Source organism: Arachis duranensis, chromosome 5 (assembly GCF_000817695.3).
Source record: "Arachis duranensis cultivar V14167 chromosome 5, aradu.V14167.gnm2.J7QH, whole genome shotgun sequence".
Lineage (NCBI taxonomy): Eukaryota > Viridiplantae > Streptophyta > Magnoliopsida > Fabales > Fabaceae > Arachis > Arachis duranensis.
The window spans coordinates 101,356,335-101,380,501 of NC_029776.3; the positions used below are offsets into that span (position 1 = coordinate 101,356,335).

At 31.3% G+C, this 24,167-nt stretch overlaps 2 protein-coding genes across 2 annotated transcripts; one reads left to right on the forward strand and one right to left on the reverse strand.

Annotated features, from left to right (window-relative positions):
- Nucleotides 1–14,047: 14,047 nt before the first annotated feature.
- Nucleotides 14,048–18,913, forward strand: LOC107491307 (caffeoylshikimate esterase). The gene is made up of 8 exons (XM_016112144.3): nt 14,048–14,518; nt 14,668–14,697; nt 15,253–15,382; nt 16,149–16,295; nt 16,404–16,534; nt 17,386–17,523; nt 18,059–18,157; nt 18,491–18,913. Exons 1-8 carry the CDS (start codon nt 14,168–14,170, stop codon nt 18,707–18,709), a joined length of 1,245 nt encoding a protein of 414 aa, XP_015967630.1. The 5' UTR covers nt 14,048–14,167; the 3' UTR covers nt 18,710–18,913.
- A 1,398-nt stretch (nt 18,914–20,311) lies between these two features.
- Nucleotides 20,312–24,129, reverse strand: LOC107491308 (tetraketide alpha-pyrone reductase 2). Its single transcript, XM_016112146.3, has 6 exons — nt 23,826–24,129; nt 23,530–23,702; nt 23,250–23,435; nt 22,644–22,806; nt 21,988–22,177; nt 20,312–20,593 (listed from the first exon to the last, which is right to left on the reverse strand). The coding sequence occupies exons 1-6, from the start codon at nt 23,929–23,931 to the stop codon at nt 20,452–20,454; spliced, it is 960 nt and encodes a 319-aa protein (XP_015967632.1). The 5' UTR covers nt 23,932–24,129; the 3' UTR covers nt 20,312–20,451.
- Nucleotides 24,130–24,167: the final 38 nt, after the last annotated feature.

Here is a 24,167-nt window from a genome sequence, read left to right on the forward strand (position 1 = left end):
TAGGCAAGTCACTTTTTTATTTTATGCGTATCATATGTAATATTTTATGAATTATTGAATTTTATTAAATAAAAATTAAAAGATATTATAAAAGAAAAATAATTAATAACGATTTTTAATAAATATAAAATATATTAACACATAAATAAGAAATATTTTGTAATATTTTAAATAGGATAAGTTACCAAAATTATTCTTAATTTTTGAATACTCTAACAAAAATACCTATACATTTGTTAAGACAAAAGTATTTTAAAATATCATAAAAAATCCAACGTTAAATATATATTCTCAAAAAGTATTTTAGACATATACAAAAAAAATATTTTTGATATTTTTATCCTTAAAATTTAATAATTTTATGCTAAATATATTTTTTTGTATTTCTTTTTTAATAGTCAAAGTTACTTTTTAAAAAAAATCTAGAGATCGAATTTTTATCATTTTTTGTATGACATTTCTAAATAATTATAAAAATATTTCTACAAAATTTTAGATCAAATACATAAATAATTTGTCAAATACAAAAATTATTTTTCATTTATAAAATACTAATATTTTCTTTGTTGTTTTTGTCGCACTTTATAATATTTTATTATTTTTAGGACATCTTAGTTGTTAATTTAATAAAAGTGGATATAGTATATTTTGTGAAGGTATTCAGCAATCAAGAGCAATTATACGAGTGTATCCTTTTAAAATTACAAGTGTAACATTTTAAACAAGGTTGAGCTTTCTTTACTTTTTTCCAATTATTTCTTTAAAAAGGTTCTGGAAACGGAAAGGTAGAGCTTTTTTTTTCATTAAAAAATTGGTTTTCCTTTATACTTAAAAAAAATAGAAAATAAGGACATTATTGTTATCACTATTTTTCTTCTATCAAGTTAAAATTTAATATAAAATAATCTAATTATCTACGTAGTAATATAAAATTTAATTATTTTATATTTTATATGTTGTAATTAAAGCTTACATGATAATATAAATTTATTTTTAATATAATAAATCTTTCACTGCATAATTTTAGTGAATAAAAAGATTTATAATTTTATATGCTCTGTATTTATTATAATTATATTAAACAAAAATAAAATATAATTATTTATTATGTATTAACATATTCTATGTTTATTAAACTCAGCAATATTCTTCGTTTATTTCATTTTTTAATGTTCGTTTAATAAAATTGTTTGTGTAAGTGGCACATCTAATGCACTATAATTGTTTTGGCCAATTATAAACGCACTTTTGTAGCAAAATTTAAGTATTAGCTCTACAATATTTCAAAATATATTTTGATGATTAACAAACTCAAACACTATAAGAAAATTATTGAATACCATAATTTAAGATAGAATAAATTTAGTAAAAAAAATTTTAATTGACGAAATTTTTGAACTACGATAAACTTAAATTTTAGTTTTCTTAAAAATTTTTATTAAAAATTTAATGTATAATTTTAAATATTTAAATTTAATATTTTTTAAATTAACAAAATTTAAAGTTTTACAATTTTTTAATAATTTATCTTTAATTTTTAGTTAAAAATTTATAAATAAATCCAAATATTAAAGTTTATTATTAAAACTAAAAAAAGAATTCAATTAAATAGAAAAATTATATTTAAAATGCACTAAATTAAACCCTCAATTACAAAAATGGAATAAAATTAAATCAGAAATCGAAAGAACAATACCTATGAGTATTAAAGATTAAAGCTATACTAATATTATTACGTTACATAAAAAATTAACCATACCAAACTATTTACGATACTTGCAAATTATAAGACAACCTAAAAATTAAATCCTTTAGAACTCAGCGTTGAAAATTGACAAAACAAAAAGGTACTTATTGTAGCTATATAACATCTATCATCCGCTCTGAGTTTCATTACAATAGTATCATATGATTCCAAATCAATGAAGTTTTAAAACGGTAAATTTACAATGAACCAAGGGTAAATAATTTACTTAACATTTAAAAACACATATTTAGACAGCCAATCTAAGATTTGAATCCATAACTTTTCGGTTCAAGTCACAATGTTGTATATAAGTGCATCAAATGAATTTCATCGAACAGGTGTTGTATGCTAGTAAAATTAAAATAAATTTTAAAGCAGATAAAATTTAAAACTTCTAACAAAATCATTCACCACCTAATTAAAAACACTAAAATAAAATTTATTATCGATAATAATAAAAAAAATACAAACACGTATTGATAAAACAGAGCCAAGTAAAAAAAGTAATTAAATTACGCATGTTTACACTCTAAAATGTCAATTTCGTACTACACCTCCAACCTCACTAACAAGACTAATCCAAATAAATATTAAATGACTAATTAAAATTCAGAGTTAAAAACAAAATTGAAAAGTAGGGTTAGGGTTCAAAACTAAAACGGGTTAGGGTTTTTATGCTTTCAAGTTATTAGACTGTACTAATCAAACAAAATAAGTTGTCAAGTTATATTCAGACAACAAATCATAAATTTTCAGTATAAATAAATTAACACAATCAATGTACTACTATCAAAATTCTTATTGAAACTATTAAAGTCTCCATAAAAAATATAAATATAACAAAATTAGAAGATTAAAACAATTAGATAATTATGGGTGAATATTCAACCAAGGTCACATTCAAGTAAACTAATGATACTAATTTTTTAGGTCTAAAAACGGGAGTCAGAAAAATGTAGGGTTAGGATTTAGCAAATGTCAACAATGTCAAAAAAAAAAAAAAGAATAGAAGAAGACATATTTGGATGAAAGAGGAAGGGTAGCATCGTAGCTGACAAAGGCAATGCAAGCAGCAGCAACGACGAGCGATGGAGGCAACAACTCGTAGGGAAGAAACAAATAGGTGTTCTTACTCATCCTCCCACCATATGTGTTCACAAATAGGTTTAGAGGTGGCAATTGGAAGGTTTTTCTGACGCTTCTCGGGCTAAAATCAAGCATTTTTTCTCTCACATAGGTACGGTAATTCTTTTCATTCACCTCGCAAGCAAGATCCTTGTATGTAATCCATGCATCGCCATTAAATTTTTGGACCTTCAGCTGGCCCACCTCAATGTGCGGATTACGGAGCACCTCCCAACCTCTTCTTTTTATTTCATGTCGGATTTTCGGATATTTATCCGGCTTGAAGTCAAACTTAACCTTCAGGATCACCATATTCTTGTCAGTGATCTCAAAAAAGTGCTCTCCATGTAGCTTAGAGGAGAACCTATTTGAGTTAAAATTTTCGGTTTGAGGTGTCTTTTTCTTTTTCTTTCTTGAGGAATATTCTCCTCCTTTTGGTGCCATTGATGAAAATATAGAAAAAGAGCGAAGCGACAACACCAAACTTATACGTTTGCTCATTTTTTGGCGTTTAGCGCCACCCCTCCTAAACTAATTTCACTCTTTGCGAAACCTTCAGTGCTAAACGCTGACTCCTTGGCGTTTAACGCCATCCCCAATTTTTTTTTTTCGTATACCTTGGTGCTAGATGTCCAAGACTGGCGCTAGACACCAGGGTAAGGTTAATTCCTAATAATTAGCACCCCATGCACTAGATGCCCAAAGTTGGCGCTAAATGCCGGAGAGACAGTAAGTCCTCCTTGAATTGTGTGCTTCCTGGCACCAAATGCCGGGTTCCGGCATTTACCGCCCAACCACTAGAATCAAAGTGTTCCTTCATGGAGTTTCTAGCTCCATTCCAACCGCACACGTTCCTGTTTTTTCCAGTATGCATGACTCAAATACAATTAAAAATAAGAAAAAACTATGAGATATGAAACTAATATAAATAAAAGGTGAAGAATAAAACATAACTATATACTAAGGCATTGGGTTGCCTCCCAAAAGCGCTTCTTTAACGTCACTAGTTCATCCCTGCTATTAAGGAAAAATTTGATCATATTGCTTTAATTCTTTCCTTTTGACCGTGAATCTCCTCCCACTGTCTTCATGGATCAACTCAAAATGCTCAAGAGAGAGAAGTTTGTTCATTGTAGCAAGCAATATTGGATGGTGAGTCAACACCACTTTCAATCTTGGTGAAAAATTTTCAGTGGGAATCTTCTTGTTCCTCTAACCCTTGAGTACCGTCTTCTCGGTATCCTTCTTTGGAATTGATGCCACACAGCTGGAGAATATTATTGGTTTTCACCATAAAAGATTTGGATTGTAACTCATATTTAGTGTCATCAGGTGGTTCTGGAGGGAATTGATCAGTGGACTTAGTTTTCATGCACTTTTTATCTTCATTGGAGTGATGTGAGGCCTTGAAGACATGGAAGATCAAGTGCTCATCATGCACTCTCAAGATTAATTCACCTTTTTTAAATTGTCCAGTGGCTAAGAATGGTCTTACTAGAATGATGGAGAAATTTTTATCTTCCTTCATGTCAAGAATTACAAAATCTGTTGGGAGGAAGAACTTTCCTACTTTGACCAAAACATTCTGCACCACCCTATGTGCCTACCTTATAGATTTATCCGCCAGTTCAAGAGCTATTCTTGTGGATTTTACCTCTTGAATTTGTAACTTTTTCATAATAGAAAGTGGCATTAAATTGATACTCGCCCCTAAATCACATAATGTTCCTTCAAAAGTATTGTTTCCGATAGTACAGGGGATCTAAAAACTTCCCTGATCTGGCTTTTTACTCGACAAATTTTTCTAAATGATAGTGCTACACTCTCTGGTTAGTACCACTGTTTGGCCTCTCTTCAGAAACCTTTTCTCAGACAATAGTTCCTTCATGAGTGCAGCATACATAAGCATTTGTTCTTAGAGGTTTGTTCATCCTTGTATTCAAGCACTGAGGTCTCCGCCTTGGGTTGTTTGATCTTTGTGTGTGCAGGGAGAGAGAGAGTGGGCTCCTCAAGGTCTCTGGCTTCCTTCATACTTTCTTCAGCCTGCTTCTCATCACCAAAGGGTTGATCATCTACCTCTTTTTCACCTATCACATAGATGTCCTTATATTCCTCTCTCGAATTTGGAATTGTATCCCTAGAAAATGTATTAGGAGGCCTCTCAGCAACTTGCTTGCTCAACTGTCCCATCTGAATCTCCAAATTTCTAATTCAAATTCTGATTTTCTACATGAAACTATGAGTGGTCTTGGAGAGTTTGCTAATGATGCTTCCAACACTGAGGTATACTGAGCAACTGGGGGTGAATTGTATGGTTGAGAGGATTGATGTTGATGGTTAAAAGTATTCTGAGAAAAGTTATTGTTGTTGAAGTTGGACTGCCTTTGATTATAATTTTTTCAGCCAAAGTTTGGGTGATTTTTCCATCCCGAATTGTATTTCTTGGAGAAGGGATCATTATTAACCAGTCTTGAAGAATTACCCATGTAATTAATTTGTTCAGTAGAGAGTTGCTCATAATCAAAGCTTTCAAATTGAGATACTCTACCACTCATGTCAAAAGAAAGATCTTGGGTAGCTACATAGGACACTTGCATACCTCCCAAATGTTGAGTAATGGCGTTGATTTGCTGAGACATAACTTTGTTCTAAGCCAAAATAACATCCAAGACATCCAACTCTATGACACATTTCTTCATGGTTCTCTTTGAAGAATATAAGTACTGATTATCGGCCACCATCTCTATCAAATCTAAGGCCTCATCAGTGGTCTTCATGTGCAAAAAATCTCCTGTAGAATTATCCAAATAAAGCCTCGAAGCCGGAGTAAAATCATCATAGAAAATCTATAATTGTACCTAATCCACAAATATGTCCGGATGGCACTTTTTCATCATAATTTTGTATCTTTCCCAAGTTTCATAGAGATTCTCCTTTAAGCTGTCTGAATGTCTGAATATCAGTTCTCAACTTAGTCAACGTCTATAGTGAAAAAAATTTGATTAAAAACTTACTAACTAAATCTATCCAAGTTGCTATACTTTGTTTAAGTTGAAAAAATGATAATTAATAAAAAAAGATATTTATATATCTTATCCAAAACAAGAACTTGTTAGAAAGTAAATCACATAAACTCTTTACGTTTCTCTTAGATTGGTTAAAAAGACTTTAAAAATAGTTTTTAATAATTAAAAAAATAAATTTTAAAAAATAAATAGAATCATTAAAAAAATAGTCAAGAAGCTAATGAGAATTTGCATAAATAAATTTAAGATAATAACAATAAATACACAGTTATTAGAAGAAGAATTCCAAAATTTGTATCAAGCAAATATACATTATTAGCACACAAATAATAAGGTATTCTTTCATAAATGATAAAACCATAATAGAACCTTCTCAAAATCGCGTCAAATAATTAAAGTTGCATAATAAATAAAACAAAAAATTCCAACGAAAATTTATACAAAAAATAAAAAATAAAATAATCCTCTATAAAATTTTTAAACATAAAATTATTAATCAAACAGAACAATAAAAATTTCACCAAAAAAATTAAAATTGATATCAAAGTCAAAATAATAATTTTAAAGGGAAAAAAAAGAAGAATGAACCATAAAATAGATTAAATTACATAATTGGTCCTACACTTTTAATGAAATTGTAAATTGGTCTCTAGACTTAAAAGTTTATAATTATGTCCTTAAAGAGAATTAAAATTTACAATTTAGTTTCCATCATTCAAAAAATGTTTGATTTAATAGAATATTTTCTTAATATTCTCTATTTTAAACATGCGAGCTGCACATGTTTGACAATAGGGACCAATTTACAATTTTAGTGAAAGTATGAGAACCAACCGTGTAATTTAACCATTTGAAAATGACCAAACTCCCTAAGCTATCTGAATCCACTCCACCCCTCCCCAGCTCTCTCACTCTCACTTTCTCACTTTCCAAAACAACACCCTAACTCCAGCGCTCTCTATCTCTCACCCCGGTTCACCGTCGTCGCGTCGGATCTACCGCATTTGTGCCCACGAGTCGGGTTTCGCCTCCTTTCTATCTCGCTTCTCTCATCCGGTGGTTTTTTCTTCTCTTTCAATTCCAATACTGAACACCGATAAATGGAAAAGAACAATTCCAATCCCAAACATGCTTAAAGCGAACAATTCAATATCTAAGAAACAAATAGCAACAAATCAACATAAAAATAGTAACTCAATTTATCAGTAAATCCGCATGCAATGACAGAGGCGAGAGGCACGGCGATGGTGAACCGAGGTGAGAGATAGAGAACGCTGGAGTTGGGTGCCATTTTGAAAAATGAGAAAGTGAGTGAGAGAGCTCGGGAGGGACGGGATGATTTCAGATAGCCTAGGAAGTTTTTGGTTATTTTCAAATAATTAAATTACACGATTGGTCTCCATACTTTCACTAAAATTATAAATTGGTTCCTATTGTCAAACATATACGGCTCACATATTTAAAATAAAAAATATGCTAAAAATATTTTATTAAATCAAATATTTTTTAAATGGTAGAAATTAAATTATAAATTTTAATTTTTTTTTAAAAACTAAATTATAAACTTTTAAAATATAAAAATTAATTTATAATTTTATTAAAAATATAGAGATTAACAATATAATTTAACCATCATTTAACCATAAAATACGAAGTTTACGGTCTCTATCTCTATCAGCAGAGTAAACATTTAAAATTAAGCATTTACACCTTAATTGTTACCATTCACCGTTAAAGTTTCATTTCGCTTTGAAAATCTAAATTAAACATACTTTAATTGCGCCCAAGTTGTGATAACTGACATGATAACCACAACAGGAAGCTAGAAATTTTCGAAATTGCTTATTGTTATGCTATTCACTATTCAGTGTGGTCATATGATTCATTGACGCTAAGATGCAAATTGCAGAACGTTGACCTTGGACGGTGCACATTTGGCACGTGAGACAGACATTGTCCAGTGACACCCAACTTCTGTAAGAGAAAAAGTGCACGTGACATGACAAATGACAACGTGCTAGCAACATGGACTGTGGATTGAGGAGTGTGGTCTAAAATGTTGTGCTCTCTTGATTTTAATTCCAATTCAGGGATTACAATTTTAAAATAAAAGTTGTGCCAGCCTAACTATTAAAACTTAAAAGTTTAAAATACTTGAATAAATACCAAAAATATTGATTTGACTGACAAAGTAAAGCTTTAAAAATTTTTATTTTAGAATTTTATTTTTCAATAATTTTTTATATATTTTTATAAATTATGTTGAGAAATCTAAACACTAATTAGTAAAATCTTTTAAAGAAATTTTTAGAATTTTTTACTTAAATATACTAAAAGAGACGCTTTATTAATCTACACTAATTTTTGTTACAAAAACTTTATTAATCTACTAGGCCAAAAACTCACAAAATGATAAAACTGTTTGTTTCCCGAAAAATCCAAAACTCGATTTGAATAAGAAGAGAATTGAAGTAGAATAGCGGGAATCGAGGAAAATGTCAAAACGCTTGAATAAGAAATTGTATAATTAATACTTAAGATTTTGTAAAGGCACAATTTTTTTTTTAGAGTTAGGAATGAGATTCGAACCTTTAATTTTTAGGTGAGTATAGAGAGATTATGTCATTTAAATTATAATTTGTTGGCTAAAAATATAAAATTATTACGTAAAAGAATTGTATAAATAACATTATGGATACAAGGAGGTGTTCTAAAAGTTACTTGAAATTGGGTTGTTTTTGGACCTAACCAAATTTCTTCTGAGGCAGCGTTCGACTTGTGATGATGCCGAGGTGCCACCGTCCGAGTTCATCGTCAAGCAGTAGGGAGTGGTACCTGCAAGGAACTCTGATATTTAAGTTAGTAAGGGATTTAAGTAGGTTTTTAGTATACTGTGTTCTGAATATACTTGAGGCTGTCAATATATTTATAGTAAAAAAGATAACTAATTTTTAGAGTAATTCCACCTTTAATGGTAGATAACTATTCTCTTTTTCTAGAAAAACTGTTGAGATCTCCCATCTAAATGGATAGGAGATATCTTGGGAAGTGGTTACTTATTTAGCTAAGTAGAGCTTTCTATAGCTGTCGTTGCATCCGACCTCTATGAGGTTGGATAGGTGTGGAGGAGGCTTGATATTTTGTGTGGGCCTCTATTCTCTTTGGGTCTAGCTTTATTTTAGGCCAAGGTATGAACAGTGTCCCTATTTAAACCCGAATTTTTATAAAGTCGGACTTGAGCATTCGTGAATTGGGCCTTCCATGTCGGGTATACTGCCTTTGGTAGGTCAGACACTCGACATGTTTTCAAACATTTTGAAACGTTGCGTCCTTTATGGTACGATGCACGTTACTTTGGCAGCTTCCTTATAAATCCAGCTTCTAGTAAAGCTCGCACTTGTTCTTCTATTACTTGTGCTCTTTTGGGACCGAGTTTCTGCCGCTTTTGTTGAACAGATTGTGAGCCTATATAAAAGATAAGCTTGTGACTTATGAGGTCGGGGTCAATTCTAGGCATATAAGAGGCTTTCCATGCGAAGAGCTTAAAGGTTTTTTATAAGAGCTCAAAGAGATTTGTCTTTAAATTTTTATCCAGGTTGGCCCATATACTCGTTGTCTTTTCTGCCTGATCTCTGATTTAAACTTTTCAACCCTTCTTTCAAGTTGTGGACGCATCTCTTCTCGTGTTCGGACACCACCGAACTCGATAGTGTTGACTTCTTTACTGCCCCTTAAGTTGAGACTTTCATTGTAATATTTTCTTTCCAACTTCTGATCTCCTTTTATGGTGGCAATTTTCTCTACTGTTAAAAATTTCATACATAGGTAATGTGTAGAAACAACCGCATCTAGTTGGTTCAGGGTAGTTCGACCTATCAGGGCATTGTAGGCTGACGCCACATCGAACACAATGTAGTCAATGCTCAAGGTTCTTGATTTTATTCGTTTACCAAAAGTGGTATGCAACGAAATGAAACTAAGAGGTCGGAGTCGGCGTATCCCCTAACTCGAAAAGGTTAACGGATAAGCCTTCGGTTCCTTTTCTTCTAACCCAAGTTTATCAAAAGCGGGTTTGAATAATATGTCGGCCAATCTCCCTTGATCCATCAAAGTTCTAGGGAGATTTGCATTAGCAAGGATAATTGTAACTATTACGGGATCGTCGTGACCAGGTGTCAACCCTTGAGCATCTTTTTAGTGAATGAGATTATATTGTCGGTAAGTCAGAAACTCCACAATCTTTCCTAACTTGATATACTTTCTTAAATTGCCTTTTACGTGAGGACTTAGTAATTTTTTCTTCTACAAATATTCCATTTATCATGTGTATGTGCCTATCAAGGATTAGTGGTGGATGATCTCATCGTAAAAATTATTGGTAGAATGCCCATATAGTTTGTGATACTCGAAATATCCCGTTTGATTTTCAGATTTTTTGTGCTTAATAGGACGAGGAGGTGAAATGTAACACTCTAATTACCCTAAACCTTACCTCATGTCTAAAGTAAATGATAATTAAAGGTTACGACAATTCTAAGGCTTGTACAATAATATATATAGAAAGAAATAGTAATTCTAGAAACCCGATGAAGAAATAAGCTCAAAAACAGAGTTACAAAAGTGCGAAACGTTCACACAAAGCAATAAGCTTAAAGGCACAAGACATAGATACAAAATAATAAAGCATATGTAGATATATGAGTATAATAGCCATAAAATACTAGTCTCAGTTCGCGGAGTCTAAGCCGACTAGCTATATGCAGACATATAGAGTTTGAAAGTTAAAAACAGCATATACAATATTTTTCTCAAAGTTATCCTCTAAGGCAAAAATATAGATACAAAAGTGAGAGTACTAAACAAAATATCTAAAATGACTCCAAAATATGATAAAGATATTCCACTCTGTCACCATTACGTAACTCACCGAGTCTGAAAAATAACAACAGAATATGGTATGAGAACCAGAGGTTCTCAGTATGATAACAGCGCCCAGTAATATAAGATATAAGATTCTGGGACGCCAGAGACAATCCTAGAACTTCATATCAATCATAATATTCAAGCTTATAAAACAGATAAATAAATCTTTAAACGGGTCATCTAACTTAGGAGATTTCTAAACTATTAGTTCACCGCTATCCTATAACTTTCACCAGCCTATCCTCCATGCGATCCCATCGCCACCGCCTTTCGAAACTCCTCAATCCCAGTAGAAAACACAAGTAGTTCATACAAGTAAAGTACAAGTAATTATTAGGTATAGCAAGTAAATCACGAAGCACTTAATCATGTTATACAATTAGGCATAATGTGCAAGTAAATAAAGCAAGAAACCACATAGAAAATGCACATGGTGAATGCATGTCCTATTGGCTGTGATATCACATTGTCGGTTCAATTGCCAACCCAACACATTCTCATGGGAATGTCGCCTTTCAGTCACAAATAAAATGGGTATCCCCAGGGATATCGTGCCCAGCACACGGTCCTGGGATATAGTGTCCACGCACACTCTGCTGATTCCGAAAGGATGCGAGCGGGATACTTAGCCACAAACCTCACATCTCAACGTAAGCGGGACTAACCACGGTCCTTACGCTGCTGCCGCAACCTCGACAAGCAGAATTAACCAACCGTCCTTGCCAGGCGTATAGCGTCTCAACAATCTTAGCAATAAATAATATATCCATATTCCTCAATGATCACTTTCAGTATTCATTAATTCATTATTTATCCTCGAGTCTCAAACACGTTGCAAACATTATCAATTCTCAGTTTCACAGCTCATCATGCTCATCATCAACATAAGTACTCTTCCAACCCATACAACTATTTCATCCTCAATACTCCAGAAACCTAAGGTTCTGTTTTCTAACTGATGATAAAAAATTACCAAGTTAAACTAACTAACTCATCTCTATTAGCCTTAGAGACTAAATACTTGGTAGCAATCTCAAAAAGTAATTTAAGAAAAATTTTCAGTGTAACAGATCTTCCTGTAGATATCAACAAGGGAAATTCAGAGTGGGGTATACTTGTGGTATCTTCGAAATTTTTCTGAGTTATATTCCCCTTTTTTTCTTTGTCTCCTTATCCTTATCTCGAGTTTGGTAGGAAAGATTTGGCCTTGAGACGGGATTTCTAAGTTGTGAATTCTAGTCCATGTTGATATACTTCTATACCCGTTCATGTACTTCATATAAAGAGGTCGGATACCTCTTTGATATGGATTGCGAAAATGACCATTTTCTAAGGCTATTAACTAACCCCATTATTACTGCTTCGAAAGGCAAATTCTGTATTTCTAAGCAGGTTTTGTTGAATCTTTCCATATAAGCTCAGAAAATCTCTCCGACTTCTTGTTTTATTCCTAAGAAACTTGGAGCATGTTTAATTTTGTCCTTCTAAATTTAAAATTGGGTAAGAAACTTCTTTGCCAGATAATCAAAATAAGTCATCGACATAGAGGTAAGCTATTGAACCACTTCATTATTGGTTGACGTTATCAAAAAAGCCTTGCAAGTCGCATCAAACATGTAGGCCAAATACATCCTACTTTTGAATATTTTAATTTAAAATAAATTAGACGGTATTAATTTAATTTAATTTGTAGGTACCACATAAATATCATAAGAAATAATATTATTTCATTATTACCCTATGACTATATTGAGATAATGTATACACTATAATAATAACAATTAATTTTAAGAAGTCATTATATTATAAAAATCGTTATTTATATACTTAGACTCTTAAGAATGAACTCCAAATAAACTTAGATAAATAGGCATAATTGCTAATTATAATAGTACAAATACCTTCCACTGTAAGTCTACTTTGTTTGATATGATAACCAATAAATTCTAAAACTTTTTCAAAAATATGAACATAATATTTGAATTTGTCAAATTTCTTTCTCAAGTGTGACAAAATATTAAGAGATTCACATTGAAATTTTGTAAATGATCTATATTAATTTTTGTGGTTGAACAAAATTTACAAATTTAACTTCATAAATAACTTAATTTTCGTTATATCCAAATTCTAAAATATTATCTTCATAAGTATTTGAATAAATATTCTCAATTATTTCTATAAAACCTTTTATTTCAAAATGAATGACTTTACATATCTTCAAATAATATTAACTCATTTTTTTCATTATAAAAGAATGATATTGGAATATAGCTATAATGCATGGGACACGATACGACACGCGACACGTCGGCACGCGAATTTTAAAATCGTATAAGATATGGAGACACACACACATATAAAATATAAAGTACTTTTTAGATAAATCGTAATGATATTTTGATATTTTATTGATATTAAAATATAAATTAATCTTTTAATTATTTTTAATGTCTTATTTTAATTATATCAAATATTTAAAATATTTTTTATTTCAATAAATAATAATATATACTATATCTAAATTTATTTCAAGAATATATGTTAAGAATAAGACTGAACACGCTGATACGTAATGGTATTTAGGTGTGTCCAAATGTATCCGGAAAAGAATTTGTTTGCTTTTTAATTTTTATTACGACACGGTGGAACACAGCAAACACGCGTGTCGGACGAGTGTCAGTAAATATCATATCCGAAATGTGTTCGACATACGGACATGGTAACTCAGCGAAATGTTTGTGCTTCATAGAAATATAGCATCTATAACTTAAATTAAATTGATAAAATAAATATAAATTTATTTATTTTAAATTATTTTTTATGAAAACATTTGAAGGAGATTATTTTATAATTTTTAAATTAAATTAGTATTTTTAATTTAATTGAACTTATTTTAAATTAAAAATATTTGAAGAAATTATTTTAAAAATTTTAATTTTGATAATTTAAAAATTTTCTAGAAAATTTTTGTACTTTATTATAGAAATTGATTTATTCAATTTACATACGTAAATACTTAATAGCCACATATATTAATTAATATTTTACGTTCATAATAATTAACAAATCAAATTAAAAAAAGAATTATATTATCTAATAAAAATAAATGTTAGAGATTATTTTATATTAAAAAATTATAATATTCTATTTTAAAAACTTAAAAAAGGACATGGATTATATACTCTTATTTTTATTATAAAATCTGGGGTACCATCTAATTAGTTTGGCTTGATTAAAATACAAAGTTGAGTGAGTAACATTTTTTGTGTTACGTTGTTCGCAGTTTCCCACTTTCCCCTCTTTAATTGCAGCACTACGAAACCTTTGTGTCCGCAAAACGTTCCATATGATCCCAACAACACAAATTAACAAACCCGTGAATCACTCTCATTCCAACATGAATCTCTCTCTGACTTTCAGATTCCGGTCAGAGATCCTTTCACAACTTCATTTCACACCGATATCTCCGATCAAGCACCCCTTAAAGAAGCAAGAACTTCACTTTTCAACCAACCACAAGGGATCAAAACCCATGAACAGAAAACTCACGGTGACAGCAAAGAAAGCATCCATTGAAGGTGTGAGTGAAGAGTTAAACTCCATAGCTTCTTATAATCTTGACTTCGCTTACTCGCGCAGAAAGGTCCGTGCAGCCTTCATTGAAGTTCATCAGCAGCTGGATCACTGCTTGTTCAAGGTTAGTTGATTCTTGGTCATGGATATTGGAACGCTTCCATTGCTTAAGTTACATTTGTTTTTTGCTTTTTCTTTTTAAACTTCTTTTACTGGTTTTCGTTTTGGCATTGCTTAAGAACCAGTTGCTGATGTTTCAATCTCCAATGCCAGAATGCTCCTGAAGGGATCAGAGCCGAAGAGGTAAGTTTCAATCTCTACAAAACTTTATTGGTACTTTTCTTTTTAGGGACTAATATGTTCGAAGTATAGATTTTCAGGGTTTATTTGTCTTAGTTTTTGTCTTTTATAATGATGTTATACGTCTGCGTCATAAATGATTTACTTATTTATTCAGTGACAAGAGGTTTCTTATTATCTGCTTTACCTTGTGAATGTAACCTTTTTTTCCTGCAATAGAAAGATTCTGCTTCTTACAAAATAGTTTCTATATGAAAGAAATTCACCGGACCCAACTTTTGTAAATTTGATCAAACTTTCCTGATGGTTATGAATTGTTTTTCGTTTATTTTGTTTTATTTTTTTTCCAGTCGGAAGTAAAATCTTCAAAAGTTTATCAAACTTTGGGTTTTATTTTGGGGAAGGGGGGGAGGGGGGTATGAGTGTTTTGTTGTGTATTTTGTTTATTTTATTTTTTTCAGTTAGTGCCAAATCTTTTGGACAAGATGTTTATGCTTTATATATATTATGATTTAGTTCTGGTGAATTGTGTGATAAATTGTTTACTTATTTGTTCAGTGGTACGAGAGGAATTCTAGGGGATTGGAAATTTTCTGTAAGAGCTGGTTGCCACGGCCAGGGGTTCCGATTAAGGCCTCTGTATGTTTCTGCCACGGATATGGCGATACTTGCACCTTCTTCTTTGAAGGTTTGTCATAATTTGATTTCAAAATGCTGCCAAGTTTCCCTGCTCTCTATTATATGTTGTTGCTTTGCCCTGTATTATATGTTGAAGAGGCTGTTTTGTTTTTTTGGAGTCTAAGAGGGTGTTTGGTTTGTGTGTTCATATTTGTTTTCATACTCGGTGTCTTCTCTTCTTCTAAGTATGGGGAAATAAAGTTAAAACAGGATATAATTGAAAACGGGATTTTGAAGAGATGTAAGTGTAACCGGGTTGAGTTCAGGCAGGTTTCATATGCATCCATTTGACCCATGGTTGGGAACTAATGAATGGTTTTGTCTATACAGATTTTGGATTTGCTTAGAATGATCAAATTATATCTTTCCACATTTTCAGTCATTTTAGAAACTATTCTAAAATGTTGGATTTTCCATTATTTAAATCTTGTATCTCCATCACATGCATGATTTATCATTCAATGAATCATTGACAAAAGAATCCGCGGATTAGGTCAAATTGGGAAGTTTGTTATTTTGATTTTTGACAAAAGCAAGCAATGACATTGTTTGGTCATGAATTCACCTAGTAGGACAAGGCTTTGTGGTTATCATATTGTTTTCCCTGTATTCACTCTTTTCTTTACAAATTACTCCCGTTTTCACTCTTGTTTACAAAGTTGTAGAAATATAAAACATTGTAAATAAAAAACAGAAAACATCTTCTCAAATCAAGCCAATTTATTTGCATGATTCACAGGGCGTTTAGTTTATCTATTTTTCAATTTTTTCCTCAGGTATAGCCAGGAGAATTGCATCATCTGGATATGGTGTTTATGCTATGGACTATCCAGGTTTTGGCCTTTCAGAAGGATTACATGGATACATACCAAATTTTGATGATTTAGTTGATGATGTTATCGAGCATTATAGAAGAATTAAAGGTGTGAAGTTTTAGTATCCATGACTGCTGTAACATTTCACATGTGAAGATTTAAAATATTTAAACTCTTTTTACCCCTTAAAATCACGGTTTGTATTTCAATTGGCAGAAAGGCCTGAGCTGAGAGAGTTGCCTCGATTTATATTGGGTCAGTCAATGGGAGGAGCAGTTTCTATTAAAGTTCATTTGAAGGAGCCAAATAATTGGGATGGAATGATCCTTGTAGCACCAATGTGTAAAGTAAGCTCGTCCATCTGTATTTCATTCGATGCTCACCAATTTTTTATTTAATTTAAATCGTTGTAGTTCAGCATAAACTCTGCACTGAATTCAGTTTGAGTAGTTTTTTGTCTTCTGCAAGCATCGATTGCTGTTTCTATCAATGGTTGAAACAATTGGATCTTTGTTCGACTATATTGACCAATAAAAAATGTTATATATAATTAATGTCGAACCGGCGACACTCCTTTAGCTTTTAAAGAGTGACAAGGGACACTAAACCAAACTGCTATTAGCATTCATTGGTGAAATATAAAACAAATGATACTTGTTTCTTATTAGATTGGGAATATGCTTATGTATATTATAGATAATAGTTTGCATTTGATACAGAAGAGAAACTCATTAGCCATTACAAAGCTTACCTTTGGATAATGATTGAACTAAGCTTACCTTTTTGTGGCAACTAGTTTTTTTTTTTTTTTATAATTGTGTTCCCTTTTTAGGGGCCATCATACATTCATACTACTATATTGTGGGGTTAATTTATTTAAAATTCAATGGAAAATGTATTTTTAATAATCTTATTAGCTATTACAGTATTTACCTGGCTTAGCCAAACAATATTTATGATAACCATTTTGAATTTGGCGATTAGTTTGAGGATTGTGATTTCCAAGTTTTGTTCTGCTTTAATTTACGTGAACATGTTTGCGTTACAAGCTGGAAACTTTATCGCTAACTCAAATAGTTAAACACTCTTTGATAAAAAGTGGCTTTTGTAATTTCTTTTTTGTCCCGTCTTTTCAATATAGTTTTGTAATGTACAACTTTCAGTTGAAGCATGGTTTGCTGATTTCTGTTGCGGGTAGATTGCAGATGATGTGATGCCATCTGATGCAGTTATGAAGGTATTAACTCTTTTATCGAAGGTGATGCCAAAAGCAAAACTGTTCCCAAACCAAGATCTAGCAGAGCTTGCCTTCAGGGAACCAAGCAAAAGAAAATTGGTTAGTGACTTATACAGAATTAACTTTTGGATTCCAATATAACAAAATAGACATTTTGATTCCTTGTCTTGCTCTTCAACAAAATATCTTGCACTTTCTTAGTGTTAGAACTTAGAAGTTGATTGATTCATTTTTATCGTGTTTTCTGACATATTTTCCGCATTGTCATATATATATAAGTCATGCTGTTTGGAGTTAAGGATTACTTCAGAGTCTATTGTTGTTTAGTTCTCTCTTTGACTGTCTCATCATTTCATTATCTTTCACATGAACTCGTACGTTGTAGTTACAATCATCGAGTTTGTTCATGTTTTACGATCTCATCTATTTTAATTAGAGAAAGATGGGAAATTGTGGCAGAGGTTACTCTATTCAAAGCCTCAATTTGTTGTCTCAGATTTGCAACGTTGTTGTTTGTTCTACTTGATACTTAAATTTTGTATTGATTTTGCAAAACAAAACCCGTGTTAGTCATAATCAAACTAAATACATTGATAATATTAATTTATCCCTAGTGTTGATTTTATCTTTTTAGGCTGTTTACAATGTCATTTGTTATGATGATAATCCGCGACTGAAAACCGGTATGGAGCTTTTACGAACCACAAAAGAAATTGAATCACAAGTACAGAAGGTTAGTATTCTTTTTGTCTTCCAATCTCTATATTTTCATTTTTGAGTTCCATTGCTTAGGTAGTTTGTTTCTGTTTTCATATTTGAGGTCCTTTTCTTTTGTTGCAACTCAAAGAAGGTTTTCTCACTAAAATAGAAAAGATTCCCGTATCATCCCGTTCTGGAAATTTAAGCATTTCATTATTGTTTTCTCAATTTAAAATCCACCATTGGTAAGTATTACAAGTGCCGATACGATACTCTAGCTAAATCTATTTTTGAATTTTTGTATGTGCAATAATTACCATAACAAGAAGAAAAACTATATTTTGCGTGTGCATGTGGATGATTGCAGGTTTCGGCTCCATTATTGGTTATTCATGGAGGAGATGATAAGGTGACGGATCCATTGGTGAGCCGGTTTCTTTATGAGAGTGCGTCTAGCAAGGATAAGACTCTAAAGATTTATGAAGGTGGTTATCACTGCATTCTAGAAGGTGAACCTGATGAGAGAATTTTTGCTGTACATGATGACATTGTGTCTTGGCTTAATTCTAGGTGTTCAACTAAGTGATGTCCTCACCATGGAATATGTCCACCGTTTTCATGTTATGTCATTCTTCAAATAATGTAACAATTCTGTGACTTCTAATCAAGAAATTCTAGAAGTCGTTGGTCTGGAATAAAGAGTAGGTGTCATTCTAGGAACGCCTCTTCAATCTCTTTCACATTTTCATGTATTATTCATCTTGGAATGAATAAATTATATTGATCCAAAGGTATATTTTCATCCTCTTATGCTTCTTTATTATTTTTGTTTAAATGTTATGGCGGGGTGGGGGAGTATGCTCCTGAGCTAGCCTCGACATAAGCATGCCCGAAGTGCTGATTTGGGGCCCTTCTTGATCTGGGAACTGGGGAGTTGGGAAGCCATAGATGGCGTGGATTCGATCCAAAATTTGAGTGCTGCCCTTCGATTCTCCTACTCTTCTTCTGTCATACTAAAGCTTGTGCTGGAACAATTTTCTTCTAGGCAAATCTTATTTAGGTTAATGTAGTCAATACGCATCCTGCACTTTCCGTTACTCTTAGGGATCATAACTATGCTGTAGAGCTAGCTGTAGAGGATGATCCTTAGTTGGTGAGTCTAATGGCTGCTTAATAATATGCATCTTTTGCAAGGCATTTTTCACTTCCATGCAGTGAAATTATGGCCTTTGAATACTCCTATGCATCCATCTCATATCATTCATGTTGATAAAGATGGTGAAAGTGCCTTTAGGACTATTTACAAAGAAATCTGTTGCAAGATTTCGCAAATTCCTATAGTTGTCATTCATCAAAACTAAATACTTTGAATTCATGTCTACCTATGGTTACAAGAGATCGATTCATAAGACTAATATTAATCACACTCCTGTATGATTTATGATGCCAATATTGTATATCATTTTATGGCACTCTAAAACCTCTCCTACTGAGGACCTTTGGTTATCCTCCTCTTGTATATATTCTCGTTTATTTTTCCAAAGAACGGACAAGATGGCTCACTTTACCGAAAAGTTGGAAGGTAATGTGCGAGGTTTGTTAGATTTAGAGTTTGTTCTTTCATGAGGAACAGGAATTCGTATGTATAATGTTTAGCTTGAGATTTAGTTTAGGTGGTGTTGCTGTGTGTCAGAAATATCATATACTCGTAGAATTGAATATAATATATTTTGTATGTATATATATATGTGTATGAAAATATATGTTGTATTTAGGTATTCACGTAGATACACATAATATATTTGTCACTAAGCATAGTATTATAATAATGAGGATGTTACCAAGAAGTATGATCGTTATTAATTAATTGTACATGTATTTGAATTTTTTCTAGTTAACAAAATAAAAGAGAGGATTTTAGTGCTGGGTAAATGTGGATTATCGGCTTTTATGCTGTGGAGTGTGTTATTGTTTATCCTGAAATAATCTCTACTTTATTGTACTGAGTTCTTTCTTTCAAAATAATAATAATAATAATAATAATAATAATAATAATAATAATAACAAAGAGAATGTTTTATTGTTATTAAAATGAGTGTCAAAATGGTGTTTGCTCTAGAGATTTATGCATATCGGGGTTAGTCTATTTTACAAATAACGATACAATAATTAAGTAGAACCATGAACAGAGAAAGAAAAGTGCACATAAATTATAGTGTTTTTAAGTATATAGCTATTTGGTTAAATACACTACTGCTTCTTTATTTTTGATTATTGGAGCAGAAATCTTACACGAACATCAAATTCGACAGATTATTATGAACGATGTCATAGCAAGCCCCTTTCTTGAAAGCTTTGGATGCAGTCATCAAACATCTGTTCAAGGGTTTTGAATGGAGGAAACCCCAATTGAGTAATTTTGGTGGTGTTCATGCTATGTGGATTGTTGTCTCCTTCCAGGCTGCTGCACCTGTAACACCATATATCATCTAACTTCAGAAAAGCAGATCTCAAAGCATATCAAAAGATTGACAGAGATTTGGTATAATGTTTATAATTGAAGTAAAATATCATTTTGATCATCAAACAATGCAAATAAAATATATAAGAATTTAATTTTGATGTCTTGTCAAATAATATATCTAATTATGTAATATTATGTTAATAAAAGTATTTATCTTTTTATATTGATCACATAACTGGTTATCCAAAAAATAAAATGGGATCAAGTGATTATATAAAATATTTAATACTATCAGTATATCAAAATTAAACTCAATATATAATCCTTCAAAAGTTAATATCTAATTATTTATACAGTTAGATTCAATAGATTAGTAATACTTAACAATTCAGTCAAACTTCAAAGCGAAGACCGCTTTAATTAGGACTCGCAATGGATAAGGTAGGGTATGGTAGGATTTGAGTTTTACTTTAATCCTATTCGCAGGTTGAAATTTTTTTTTTAAAACTCTATCCTACTCTACTCACTAGTTAAGAATTTCTCGATTCTAATCCTACTCGTACCCTAAGGTTCTAAATCTTATGGCAGAAAATTAAATTTTTTCAAACAAATATAAATTCAATCATTTCAAATTTCATACATATTAATAAAAAATTGTGTGAACCTAATTTAAAAAATGATGTTAGGATTTTTGAATTTATTTGGTGTAATATGTGATATCTCAATTTAAATTTTATTTTTATTTTAAGCTAATTTTATAAAAAAAATATACTAAATTAGTAAATTAAATTACTAACTTAATGATTATTACAAGTTTTTATAAAAAAGAAGTTGTGAGTTTAACACCCACTTTTTTCACTAATACCAAAATCTACTGTTTTTATCAAAATTCTATGCTACTATCATGTAGGATATATATAAATATATGATAATTAATTTGATTACTATTTTTTATTGTGTACATAGCATTTAAAAAAAAAAACTATTTTTAAGTATCTCTATTTTCCGTTATATATGTTTATATTTTTCTGATTCTATTTATAAATTCAAAAGTAATTAAAATATTATTTTATCATTTTTTGTGTTTTGAAAATTCTTTATTTTTATACTATTCAAACACTAGCTTAGCTAGTAGCTAAGCCAACTTTTCTGGGATTAAAACATTTCTCCGCATAACCCATATAATAATTTAGAAAAATTTTTAAGTATACCGTTGTGATTCAGTGATTTTTTACCGTTGATCTTAATTATAAAAAAAATATATAATATATATAATTAAGATCAACTGTTAAAAATCACTGATATATTGATATAACGGTATATTTAAAAATCTTTCAATAATTTATGGTATTAAATAGAAAGAAAAAAATTAGAAGAAAGATTTGTAAAAGTTAACGTACTTTTTAGCAAATGGATAGGAAGGATATCTGGCCCTAAGCATTTGAATGATTTGTGACCAATGGGCTACTGAGCTAGAACAAATGAGCCTGCCACTTGCTTTGGCATCCTCCATAGCCAATATGTGAGCAGCTATCACATCATTTATGTGTACAAAGCCCACTGTTGTATTTGGATATTCTTCTCTCACACCTGTTTAAAAATGGTGATGAAGGGAGAAAAAAAAAAAAATAAAGAACCGTTCAAAGATATTTATCACCACTCACCCAAAAAATGTGCTGCGCAAAACATTTGCACTGTAAGACTTGGTTTAATGACAGTTGTGTACGCCTTATTTCCGATATTTTCAATTTATGTCAAAATTATTTCCTAAACGTCTAAATCATTTTAAAAGACAAAAACTAAAAATATTTAAGGATAATTTTAACATAAATTAAAAATATTAGAAACAAAAACCATACTTTTCCCTTGTTAAAATTATATGTGTTACAATATTTCATGACATAAAATATAGTTTACTCCAAATGAAAATAACATACAATAACTATTAATTTATTCCTATATTGATTTATTTATCAACAAACTAATATATTTTGAGAGTCAATGATAGTTTATTTTGAATACAATCTAATAATCCTTAGGTATAACAGGATCTAACCTTTGACGATGCTTAGAATCATGTACAATGTGCTTGTTGGCTGTGGTGCAAGCAGGGGACCAACAACAAAAGAGGGATTAACCACAACTAGATCCATTCCATTTTCCTTTGCAAGTTTCCATGCCTCTTTCTCCCCTATAGTCTTTGCATATGCGTACCACAGCTGCATATTCACAAAATTATTTAAAAATAAATTGTTTAAATATTCAGAATGAAGTATCAAGATTACTCAGGAGTCAGGACAACCTATATATATGTTGTTGATAAAACAAAAATGTTATATGCACATTAAAAATCAATCACTAAATATACGTATTATTAACTTATTTTCAATATTTATTTTGTATTTCAATATATATTATAACAAGTAATTATTTATTAGTTGATTTTTTATGTACATACAGCATATCAAAACTACTCAAAGAAACAACTTGATTTAATTGACATTTCTACTAAAACAATGGGTGTTTTATCGGCAAACAATTTTTCATGGATAATTTTTATTAATGATTTGGACTTTTGTTCTTTTGAGTAATTTCGGGAGTAATTTTAATACACATTACTGAAAAAAAAGTTACGATAATGGTAGCAAATGTTACTACGTACGTTGTAGCGTTTGCAGTATTCTATATCAGTCCAATGAGACTCGTTAAGAGGAGATACTTGCTGCACATCGTAACGGTATCTTATGGAAGAGCAAGATGAGGTGAGCACAACGCGTTTAACTTTTGCTTTGATGCAGGAATTCAGCACATTCACGGTTCCTTTTATACACGGATCAATTAGAGTTGCCTGCAACATTTTTCAAATCTTCAAATGAATTTACAAAAGAACAAAAAGTTGATTAAGCTTAAGTAGATAGAATATTGAAGGAATTGAAGGAGACCTGAACGTTGTTATCATAAGGAACTAGCACTGGAGATGCTGTATGAAAGACACCATCAACCCCTGCCACTGCCTCATCAAAGTTCCCTTCCACCAATAAATCCGCTTTAAAAATCTTTAATCTCTCTTTAGCTCCACTCAATTCCCTTAGAAAGCCAACCTTCTCCACATCATCTGATCAAATAATTAAGTAACATGTAGCAGTAAAACCGTATAGCCAAATTAGAAATCAAACTATAGCATAAAATAAAAATAAAAATAAAAAAAGCAAGTGAATCTTAGAATTAAAAGTGTCACCTGGGTTTCTCACGGTGGTCCTCACAGTGTAACCCTTTTCTAGTAAGGCTTTGATAAGGTAAGCTGCGATGAAACCGGTGCCCCCAGTCACGCAGAATTCAGGCATCTCTCTGTTATCGTTTAATCTGATTTCTTTTCTCTTGTCTTTGTAACTCTTGACTTTTAGCAGCAGTTTGTGATCTTTGTTGCTCTTATGTAATATCGGATTAGGTCTACCGATCAAGTGAATAGATGAACTCCATAGCCCAACTTTGTGAAGGTAGGAGAGTCACGTGAGTTTCATTCCACTTAGATTCCAATTTGGTTTATGACAGATGTGTCACACCAGAATAGTCAGCTAGT

Bases quoted from the DNA above. Each gene is read 5' to 3' on its own strand.
- LOC107491307 (XM_016112144.3), top strand. From the start codon at position 14,168: ATGATCCCAACAACACAAATTAACAAACCCGTGAATCACTCTCATTCC. The intron at 14,519-14,667 runs GTTAGTTGATTC...CTCCAATGCCAG, and splicing joins TGGATCACTGCTTGTTCAAG to AATGCTCCTGAAGGGATCAG. The intron at 17,524-18,058 runs GTTAGTGACTTA...TTATCTTTTTAG, and splicing joins AACCAAGCAAAAGAAAATTG to GCTGTTTACAATGTCATTTG.
- LOC107491308 (XM_016112146.3), bottom strand. From the start codon at position 23,931: ATGCCTGAATTCTGCGTGACTGGGGGCACCGGTTTCATCGCAGCTTAC. The intron at 22,807-23,249 runs GTACGTAGTAAC...GTGAATATGCAG, and splicing joins AATACTGCAAACGCTACAAC to CTGTGGTACGCATATGCAAA. The intron at 20,594-21,987 runs GTACGTTAACTT...ATGGTGTTACAG, and splicing joins TCCTATCCATTTGCTAAAAA to GTGCAGCAGCCTGGAAGGAG.